The sequence below is a fragment of the Chanodichthys erythropterus genome, chromosome 18 (assembly GCF_024489055.1).
Source record: "Chanodichthys erythropterus isolate Z2021 chromosome 18, ASM2448905v1, whole genome shotgun sequence".
Lineage (NCBI taxonomy): Eukaryota > Metazoa > Chordata > Actinopteri > Cypriniformes > Xenocyprididae > Chanodichthys > Chanodichthys erythropterus.
In genome coordinates, this window is record NC_090238.1 from 12,400,206 (window position 1) to 12,412,024 (window position 11,819).

General features: G+C 37.1%; 1 protein-coding gene and 1 non-coding gene across 2 annotated transcripts; both read left to right on the forward strand.

Moving 5' to 3' along the window:
• On the forward strand, positions 1-10,443 carry hhipl1 (HHIP-like 1). Its single transcript, XM_067367973.1, has 9 exons — positions 1-698; positions 2,327-2,973; positions 4,487-4,630; positions 4,752-5,080; positions 5,175-5,301; positions 5,853-5,998; positions 6,151-6,232; positions 6,684-6,766; positions 8,678-10,443. The coding sequence occupies exons 1-9, from the start codon at positions 294-296 to the stop codon at positions 9,235-9,237; spliced, it is 2,523 nt and encodes an 840-aa protein (XP_067224074.1). The 5' UTR covers positions 1-293; the 3' UTR covers positions 9,238-10,443.
• Positions 10,444-10,898: 455 nt separating this feature from the next.
• On the forward strand, positions 10,899-10,971 carry trnat-ugu (transfer RNA threonine (anticodon UGU)). The gene has a single exon. It is a non-coding gene; the product is annotated as a tRNA-Thr (tRNA).
• Positions 10,972-11,819: the final 848 nt, after the last annotated feature.

Sequence of the window (11,819 nt, forward strand, 5' to 3'; positions counted from 1 at the left end):
ACCATGTGTTAACATCATACTTAAGCTATTAAAAGGGGGTTTAAACGGTTAAACTAAACTCTAAACCTGTGGTAATCGTTTCTCTGGGTAACTGCAGCATAACATAGGTTCACTGGAAGACATGAATTACAGTCGGAGAATTGCGGTTTGGACCTTTGTGAGTCTCACATCTGCTCGGGATGTAAGACGCGTCTCGTAACTCAGACAAGGAGATGGGTTAGTATGATAGCGGTCCAACCGAGTTGCGATTCGCTACACAGTAAATAAGACGTGCATTTGTTTGGGAATGGTTGATGATTAAATTCAGGGCAAAGTGCATGACTACACAAGTCAGACGTCGAGTATCATCGCCATTGCATAACTTTAACTTCCATGTATCTGAAGTTGGGCACCAGGATTTGAGCGCTATGTGGTACTTTTGCGATGTTTTCGGCCGTATATGGCAATCACCGTTTATTTTGTTTTATTTGTTGGCGTTTTGGGTCGCACCTGCGTTCCTGCATCCACAGTGTTTGGATTTTAAACCCCCCTTTCAGCCTCAACAAGAGCTTCAGTTCTGTCAAATGTATAAATACTTCGGCTGCTGTGACTATGCCAGGGACCAAGAGCTGATGGCAAAATACTATCGGATAATGGATAACTTCGATTATTATGGATATTCGAACTGTGCCGTGTACGTTCAGGATCTGCTTTGTCAGGTAAGTTTGGTTGACGGCACAATTATGAAACGATATTTTTGTTTAGTTTGTTGCTTTGTAAATGTACTTGAACCATTGTTTGGTTGCCTCTCAACACGTACCGCAATTTGCAGCCATAAATTGTAAACGATAACGTCCAACTGTCTGCTAGCGTTGGCGATGATTTGAAACACGGTTGGTTGGTGAGGGTCCAAATGACGTCACTAGAGAAGTCTCTTTCTTGCCAATATAGGCCTATTGATATTAAACAAACCGAACCTTGTAAATAGTTCATATCCTACTGAAAATATACGTAAGAAAACAAAAAACAAAAACACGTAGGCCTATAGCATTTGAAATAGAAATCATATATGGGTCAATGACGGGTCTTTTTTTTTTTTTTTGTCCAAAGGCCTTAATAATTATAAAAAACAAAGATATGACATCCAAAGTATGAAAGTCAGTACAACTAGATCTCTTTTATTGAATCCGAAAGGTTTTAAATATATGTTATTACATATAAAGGTATTTTAAAGATTTTGAAGTGTCAAAAAGTCATTCGGTTTAACCGTCCAAAGGCCAATACAGCCATTTCATTTGTGATAAAAAAAATAATAAATCTTAAAATGTAATAAATGTATATATTTTTTATTATGGCATGATTTTATAACATCATATATCAACAAAATTGTATTAAAATTCTGTGTAGAAGTCGTTGCTTTGTTATGAGAAATGTTATTGATGTCATTTGGAATGACCAATAAAAAGGGACCATTTTGGATCAAGTCATGCGGTCAATATCATGTGACAGGATGTGACATCATTCAGACACCTGCAAAGGACCACATGGTCTTGAAGCAAAGTAAATAACTTGAAAAATTCATGTTTTCATTTGCTCATATGCATGTCCCGAAACATCAGGTCATTCGGTACAACCGAAACATGGAAAATGTTGTAATATTTTAAAAACTTGTACTAAATATAAAATGTTTAATTGTCCTTTTGCTAGCCATCTAGATATCAGCCTGTTAGCATTGTTTGAAAATATTGTCATTCGGTATTACCAAAAGTGTCATTTGGTAAAACTGAAATTTGGGTTAATCTGAATTACTTTTTTGGTGACACATTTTGTCCATCTTGTAAAAAATGACAAAAGCAGTGTTTATTGATTATAAAAAAAAAACACATAATCACATTGTTAACACTTAATAAAACTTCAAAATTAATTACATCTTCATTATGTTTTTTTTTTTTTTTATCTTTTTCGTCAATAACTCATATAACATAATAATTTTGGTGAAAAGTATTCTTTTAAACTCCTTGGCAATAGCTAGCAACCAGACAGAACACCCTATAGCAAGACCCTAGCAACCATTCGGGCCAAATTAGAAACCTATGCTAAATATAGCTGTCTATTTTAAACGTTTAGGTTCAGGAGTAAGTTACATGTCTAGCGGTCACATAGAAACTTCAGGGATTGCTTTTTTCCCAGTGCAGCGTGGGCCACTGTAAACACTACATTGAGGTTTAAGTGGCTGTGGTTTCACAGAGTGTTGAATGTGGGAAAGCAGACATGACTATTCAAATGCATTGCTTGAAGCCGGCACGACTAAGTTACATCCCCCACTTTTCCTGTTTCTCTTCTTCAGGAATGCTCTCCATATGCTGCTCACCTTTTTGATGCCGAAGACCCCAGCACGCCTTTACGGACCATACCTGGACTCTGCCCCGACTATTGCTCTCAATTCCATTCCAAGTGCAGATCCTTTCTTACCTTGTTGTCTGATGATCCACGTCTTCTAGAACTTGAGCATGACCAGCGCAGGGTTTGTCAGTACCTAGAGCTGGATGACCCAGATTACTGCTATCCTCATCTGCTGAGTAATGAACGCTTGACCAAAAATCTTGGCCGCACTGCAGCGGATCCTGAGGGCTGCTTGCAGCTGTGTTTAGAGGAGGTAGCCAATGGACTCAGAAATCCTCTTGCCATGGTTCACGCCAATGATGGCACGCACAGGTTTTTCGTTGCTGAACAAGTTGGCCTTGTCTGGGTATACCTTCCAGATCGATCAAAGCTTGAAAATCCATTTCTAAACATCACAAAAGCTGTGTTGACATCTCCATGGGAAGGTGATGAAAGAGGATTTTTGGGACTCACCTTTCACCCCAACTTTAAATACAATGGAAAGCTATATGTATACTACTCTGTTGAGGTGGGCTTTGATGAGAGAATCCGTATCAGTGAGTTCCGCATCTCTTCTACGGATATGAATGTAGTTGACCATGGTTCAGAGAGGTGAGCAGATGTTTTTCTTTGACCAAACTTTCTTAAAAATAAAGGCTCCAGTGCAATAGAAGAACCATTTTGGGTTCCTCAGAGAACCTTTCTGCGAAAAGTTCTTAAAAGAACCAATTTTTTTTTTTATTGTGAAAAATATTTTCATAATCTGAAGTAACTTTTTCCAATTTATAGTACCTTTTGAGCAATGGAAAGGTTCCGTGGATGTTAAAGGGTTTACCCAAAAATGAAAATTATCCCATAATATCTTCACCCTTAAGCCATCCTAGGTGTATATGACTTTCTTCTTTCAGTCAAACACAATCGAAGTTATATTAAAATATTCTGACACTTCCAAGCTTTATAATGGGAGTGAATAGCAAGATTTTGAAGACCAAAAAAGCACATCCGTCATAAAAGTAATCCATACAGCTCCAGGGGGTTAATAAAGGCCTCCTGAAGTGAAGCAATGCGTTTTTGTAAGAAAAATATCCATATTTATAACTTTATAAACTAGAATCACTGGCTTCCATACGTGAGTCGATTCCAGCGGAAGAGTAAACTTTGACCTGATGCATGACGTATTGATAAATGTGGAAGCGCTGAGTATAGAGAAAAACAAAACCGGCCACGAATTAGGAGTCTAAAATGAGAATTTTTAAAGAGAAATGTCAGAGGAGCTTGAGTTTGTTGCCAAGCCCTCTTCGTTTGAACCATGAGAGGCGTCTACTCTCCCCTAAGCTTACGCTACGTCCTGCGTCCTACGTCATACACCGGAACTAGGCTCTTGTGAATGCGCAGATAGACGTTACCGGAAGCTAGTGATTATAGACTATAAAGTTATAAATGTGGATATTTTTCTTACAAAAATGCATTGTTTCACTTCAGAAGGCCATTATTAACCCTGTGGAGCTGTATGGATTACTTTTATGATGGATGGATGGATGTGCTTTTTTGGGCTTCGAAATCTCGGTTACTATTCACTCCCATTATAAAGCTTGGAAGAGCCAGGATAGTTTTTAATATAACTCTGATTGTGTTTGACTGAAAGATGAAAGTCATATACACCTAGGATGGCTTGAGGGTGAGTAAATTATGGGATCATTTTTGGGTGAACTAACCCTTTAAATACGGAAGAGGATTAGGGACAAGCAATAATAAAAAAATAAAACCATCTCGAGATTAAAGTTGTTAAATTTCGAGAAAAAACTTGTTAAATTTTGAATTTATTCTCAACATTTTATCTCGACTTTTTTTTCGAAATGTAACGATTTTTTTCTCGTAATTTAACGAGTTTATTCTCAACATTTTATCTCGACTTTTTTCTCAAAATTTAATGAGTATTTTCTCGAAATTTAACAACTTTAATCTCAAGATGGTTTTATTTTTTTTTTATTATTGCTTGGCCCTAATCCTCTTCTATATTTAAAGGTTCTTTATATTAATGCAAATAAAGAACGTTTATTTTTAAGAGTGTATGCTTTCAATAATTTCAACTGAGCATTCAGTACATATCTTCATGTCCCCTCAGAATCATTTTAGAGATCGATGAACCTGCTTCTAATCACAATGGTGGGCAGCTACTCTTCGCCGATGACGGATACTTATACATCTTCACTGGGGATGGTGGAATGGCAGGAGATCCATTTGGGAAATTCGGAAATGCACAGAACAAGTAAGTTTAGTATGGGACTCAACTCTGATATTACTTGAATATTTTTGTACAAGAAGCTAAATTCAGTTTGGTACAAGAAGGACAGATAATTTTCCATCTCTTATCTGGATTACGCTGCTAGATCTGCACTTTTGGGAAAGGTTCTTCGCATTGATGTAGATGACAACGAAAGGGGGCCACTGTATAAAATCCCACCAGACAATCCGTTCGTACGTGAACCCAACGCTCGTCCCGAGGTGTATGCCTATGGGGTGAGGAACATGTGGAGATGCTCTGTAGACAGAGGGGATCCGAAGACCAAGGAAGGAAAAGGACGAATTTTCTGTGGGGATGTGGGCCAGAATAAGTATGAGGAAGTAGACATTGTGGAGAAGGGCCGGAATTATGGCTGGAGAGCAAAAGAGGGTTTCTCTTGTTACGATAAAAAACTCTGTGCCAACAGCTCCTTAGGTGGGAATACAGTTACTCTCATTTTTTATTGAATGGATGGACATATGAGTGTCTTTTTCAACCTATAAAGTGCTATATCCACTTTTACTTTTAGATGATGTTCTTCCAATTTATGCATATCCACACAAAATGGGGAAATCGGTCACAGGTGGATATGTTTACAGAGGCTGTGAAAATCCAAATTTAAATGGCATGTACATATTTGGAGACTTCATGAGTGGGTAAGTAATGATTTAAAAAAAAGATATTAATGCTTTCATTCATAAAGGTTGTATTAAAGTGACAGTGTAGAGTGTAATGTTACTAAATATTTATATTTCAAATAAATGCAGTTTGAACTTGGTACTTATCAAGTTCAAAGAATCAAGTAAGAATCCTGGAAAAAAAAAATGTTTCATGGCTTCCACAAAAATATTAAGCAGCATAATAATAAATGTTTCTTGAGCAACAAATCAGCATATTACAATGATTTCTGAAGGATCATGTGACACTGAAGACTGGAGTAATGATGCTGAAAATTCAGCTTTGACATCACAGGAATAAATTACATTTTCAAATAGATTATTTATTAGATTATTTTTTATAGATTATTATATATTGTAAATATATTTCTCAGTATTACTGAGTTTATTGTATTTTTGATCAAATAAATGCAACCTTGGTGAGCTAAGCATAAGCTTAAGCATAAGCATAAGACTTTTTTAAAAGGCATTCAAATCTTTTGAATAGTAGTGTATATGTTGTTTTAAATGTGAACTTTTTAAATTTCCAGACGCCTGATGAGTTTAAAGGAAAACAGAAACACACACAGTTGGGAATACAATGAGATCTGCATGGGTGTGGGGCTGACTTGTTCATTTCCAGGGATCATCAACAATTACTATCCATACATCATTTCGTTTGCAGAGGATGAAGCAGGTATGTACAAGAAAGGCTATATGTTCCTTTTCACACTTTATATGCTGCATAGATTAGTCGCTAATGCCTCCTAGTGGACAAAAATCCATTTCGGGTTTTATATTAATTTGATCAGTATTTTATGTGACTTAATTTCTGTTCTCTGTGACCAGGTGAACTCTATTTCATGTCCACCGAAATACCAAGTGCAACATCTCCCACAGGTGTTGTGTACAAGATTGTTGACCCCTCAAGGTATTCTTTTTTATCACAATCTCAGGTGTGCAAAGATCAGCGTGTGTTGCCTCTTAACAGACTTTAATCTCAAAAGATGAAAATGCTCTGTTGGCAGCAATGCATGTTGTAATCTCTCTCTCTCTCTCTCTCCCACTCTTTACATCTCAAAGTATACACAAATTTGAACAGAATAACATAATAATAACATAATAGTGCTTTTGTAACATTTTTAAAGCTTCAGATTTCGGTTTATAAATCCTACAGAAATTGGCACCTGTTTGCTTCTATTGTCTTGCTTCTAAGTGTCTCACCATAACCTACATTTTATCTTCTGTTAAGAAAAACAAGAGACAAGATTAAATTAATTCTGTGGTAATCAAAATTAAGCCACAAATGCTGTTGATCTCAACTGGTATTGAACCCAGAATATTTATTAAAACATTAAAATGCTCTCCCTGCTTTATTACAGACGTGCACCTCCAGGAAAATGTCATTATGAGCCACTTTCAGTTCGTGTTAAGAGCAATCTTATACCATTCAAGCCAAAGGAAAGTAAGTTTTCTTCCTTTTTAAGAGATCTTAAGGTTAGGCTCTAAATGAACTACACCATGTACGCACAACTTCAATGCCACCACCATTAAGCTTCCGACAACTCTTTTCAATCTTGATTTAATATCTACAATTTGGAAAGTTTCAGTTAGAATAGTTTTCAAGATTATGAGTATTAAAGGAAAATAGGCTCATTTTCCAACTCCCCTAGAGTTAAACTGTTGAGTTTTACCGTTTTCGAATCCATTCAGCCGATCTCGGGTTCTGGCGGTACCACTTTTAGCATAGCTTAGCATAGTTCATTGAATCTGATTAGACTGTTAGCATCTCACTCAAAAATGACCAAAGAGTTTTGATATTTTTCCTATTTAAAACTTGACTCTTCTGTAGTTACATTGTGTACTAAGACCGACGGAAAATGAAAATCGCGATTTTCTTGGCCGATATAACTAGGAACTATACTCTCATTCTGGCGTAATAATCAATGAACTTTGTTGCCGTACAATGGGTGCAGCAGGCGCAATTATATTACGCAGCGCCTCTCACAAATGTCTCCATGGTTGCAAGGTACGTTCCCTGTGCAAGAAGGGGGTCACAGCCGCTGCGTAATATCATTGCGCCTGCTGCACCCATGGAATGGCAACAAAAAAAAAAATGAAACTCTTTGGTCATTTTTTAACGAGATACTAACGGTTTAATCTGATTCAATGAACTATGCTAAGCTATGCTATAAGTGGTACCGCCAGACCTGGAGATCGGCTGAATGGATTTGAAAACGGTAAAACTCAACTATTTTCAAAAAAAGTGGAGTTTTCCAGTTCGGTGTGATGTTTAATATCCCTGAAAGCCCCTGTAGTCCCATTTATCCACTTTCTCAAGATACATACAAGATACAATCTTTTTCAAAAAAATAAAGAGTGGGGTATTGCTGATGTGTTGAGTAGAGTAAAACATGAAAATATCTTGAGATTGTGTTAACCATAGACCTTATTTCAGACATTTAAAGGTGTGGTAAGTCATATTTCAACACTGTTTGGAAGTTAGTCAGGCGACACCAACAACAAACGCGTAGCCAATTAGCATTAGGGGGTGTATAGCGGTCGAGGAGACAGAATGAGCAAGGGGGAGATTTGAAGGAAAACTGCCGAAAGAGAGATGATGAGACACAATACAAAAGAGCTCAAAAGAATATCACTGGAATGAAGGTTTATGATTGGGCAAGTGCTTTAGGACCCACATTTATATTGGAAAAGCTTTCCAGCGCTGGAGAAAGCTAAGCAGGAAGGCCTGAAAACAGACGCGGAGGCTGCTTTGATTCCGCTTCACATGTGAGTAACACTGTCATTGATTGTCTGGAGCTGCTGTGCTTTTGCCGACTAACAACAAACTCTTGTTTGTATTTACTCTTGTGTACTGTACGTTAATTTTTTGTGCTTCCTTGTCATTCTTTCATCATCTATTTTTTTTTTTCGTGAAGCATTTTGTTGCGCGTCAGCTGTGATAATCATCCACTCTTGCATTGCATGCGTAACAGTGGCCAGATAGTGCGAGTTGAGCAGGTAAACCTGACGACCGTTAGAGAATGCAGTGTTTAGCGTCATTGTTAATGCACTCACCTCACCTGCCAGCAGCGATCAGGCCGGGGTTCGAGATAAACTCGGAGTAGGGTGGGTAGGACTGGAGGGTGAGTTTTGCCGGTAGAGCAATGAAGAGAGGGGTGTGTTTGTTTGGGTTGATTTCAAATATCAACAATGTCCAACAACGTTTTTTAAAAATGGCTTACCCCACCTTTCACCAAAAACCCATTAAAAAACCCCATTGACTTCAGGACAATAGAACCGGAGTGATTCTATTTAGGACTCTATAACAACATGATTGAGTAACTGATTTTTGTATAAATCCTCCTTTTCACAGCATTGATAGGAGTCCATGTTCCGACAAAGCAACCTACACTCTCAGAGGGAGATCCTGAAGATAGCTCAAAAGACTGGCTTCAAGAGCTGCTGGACATCTTCAATGAGCTAGATGGGCAGATCACCACCACACCAATCACCCCAACTACACCCAAGCCCCTCAGAACGTCCAGACAGCGGAAGGGTAGACGCAGGAAGGGCAAGCACAAGAACGGAGCGGTGAGATTAGTCGGGGATGAAGAGGGTCGGAGGGATCGGGGAAGGGTGGAAGTATACGCAAATGGGGAATGGGGGACCGTTTGTGATGATCTCTGGAACACCAAGAATGCCGTAGTGGTCTGCCGGCAGCTCGGGTTCCGCCATGCACTTAAGGCTGCCAAGCACGGCGAGTTTGGGGAAGGGACGGACCTGAAGATTATTTTGGATGATGTGCAGTGTGAGGGGGCCGAGGAAACTCTCTTGGATTGTCAGCACGCTGGGATTGGCACACACAACTGCGCTCACTACGAAGATGCAGGAGTGATATGTGGAAATTCAGATTCCGGTCCTAGTATAATCTGAAACATTTCAGAAACAATGTTTTTGTTATTAGTTGTAGCACATACCTCATCTTTTCCAACTGCAACAGAGAAGACATTTTTCTCAGTCGCTTTGGTACATTTCTCGAATCATCCTTAACATTGCAAACCAGTAAGGGCATTTCTCGAAACTATTTGTGCAAAGAGCACCACACAGTGTATGTCCTGCAAAAGCTTCTAACTTGCTCAAATCATACAGAAAAGAAAAAGACAAGTATACAGTATTACAGTACAGTGCACATTGTTGGATCACCATTGTAAGATTGGATTGGCCATTGTTAGGCCATGATTGAGAACCTGTTTCACACAGTGGCCTTTATTTAATCAGAAACTTGCCTATGTCCTCTGCCTTTTCTGCCTACCTTTTTCATTTCTTTCTTGTTCTTTCATTGTCAGAAATTGTAACACTGTGTTGTGCTCTGTCTATATATGCTAGCCAAATGAAGCTTCATGAGATGGACCTCTGAGGTATTTTACAGAACTGGTTGATCATTGGTTGATCAAATAATTTTACATTTTACATTTTCATTTTCAAGATTAATTTTACAAATTCAAGATTTACCTGCGCAATTCATCAATTCAGAACACATTTGCCTAAAAGTCTAAAATAAATTTATAGAAAATATGCTTGACAGATTATGAAAACTAGTTAAACCATTTTACATTTACTAACTTATACAATGAACTAATGTCTAGTTGTCGTAAGAGACTATTGAACAGAGAACCAGTAGGCATATAATATATGATCATCAACAAGACAAGCAATTGATAATGTAGGAAACAGCAGAAATCAATTGCATTAATGTACCATTGACAATTTGTTCAAAAGAATGAGAAATTGCGTAAAGATGTGTACAAGTGACTAGATGGTGTGGAGGTTGATTAAGTCGTTTTGAGATTTTCAAATGTGAATGAGAAATGTACCAAAGTGGCTGAGAAAACTGTAAAAAGTCATTTTTGAGTTTAGTTTAAATCATAACGAAACATTAATGTTAAGGATTTTTTATGCTCAAATTCATAAACCTATGTGGATGTTTTACTTTGAATCAATTAAGTTTTGTTGTCATCATTACGAAACTTTTGTAACAGTTCATTTAGCATCATTCATTGACATAAATAAATTTGGAATGATACCATTTTTGTGATTATTTTAAACCAACACAAAACATGAGAAAATAAAATCATGTAGCACTTACAACTTAAATGACTTTTGTACGTTGCTTATTTTGAAGTACCCTGGTGTAGGCTACAAACAGTCTACCATGATAGCCTATATAAATGTGGTACTCATTTGTATAATGGAACGATCACTTTACACTTCAGCTGCAGTGCTATCGTGAATATACACGCAACAACAGCTGGTAAACCATACGTTTTGTTACTTTGAGAGATTGAACCTTCTGTATATATAACGTTAATGAATATGTTTGAGCGCTTTAGCATTTTACACAGTTGCTACTATTCGTTTGCTAAACATTTGTAGATAAATACAAGATTAAAATATGTATAATTAAAACAAGGAAAATGTCTTCGAAGAACATTATGTTTTATCGTGGTGATAAACTATATTATATCTCACTATGTTTTTCGTTTCGTTTTCTTGTAACGTTTATTAGCCATTAGCTAGTTAGCATACAACAACTTGGCTCCATAGCTCAGTGGTTAGAGCACTGGTCTTGTAAACCAGGGGTCGCGAGTTCGATCCTCGCTGGGGCCTTCATCCTTTTCTTTAATCTTTACAAACACGAGAAGTTTAATTTTGAAGTGAAACTGAATATTAGAAGAATAACGCAATGAAGCAAAGCAGAATGTAGGCAAAGGATGTTTCAAGGCAGATGTGGATATAAAAGTTGTTTTAACTTTTTATATACATTTTCAAATAGCCCAACATGGAAACGTAAAATCATTTATTTACTGCAAAATCCTTTTTCTTTTCATGAGTTATATTTAAGCATTATTTTTTAGCTTACTCAAGAAGTTTTTAAATCAAGGTTTAAATCAAATAAAAAATAAATAAAAAAACAGAATTTGAATGTAGTTGATATTCATGTTAAAGTCAACATCCAAAACTAAATAAGTTGTGTTATCCAACTGTGGGTGGATGACATTGTTCTCATTGCAATAATGATGTCTTTGTGTGTTGAAATCCAGCTCTGCTTTGAACGAGGTCATTGATATGCTGCGCATTCAATCACGTAGGTAGTGCCAGCCTTCTCTGCCAGCTTCCCTCCAAATTTGGCATCAGTCTGAAAAGTAATTTAGCTCTCTGCCTCCGGAAACACATCATTTACAAAGCTCCCTGTTAAATAGAGCAGCAATGGAGAGATGAATATCATTTTAATTCCCTGTAGCTCTCATGCAATCAGAATTCTTTTTTTTTATTATTATTAATTAGACTACATTAGCTGTCAAAAGAGTTTTAGTTTATACGCTTAAATACAAATTAAGCTATTGTAATAGCACAAAACAAACAAGGAATAAAATAAAAAAGTGTCTAAAGTTCTATATCCCAGCATCCATATTCTAAAGTTCCATTCACCATATAATTATGGTTATTGTAATATT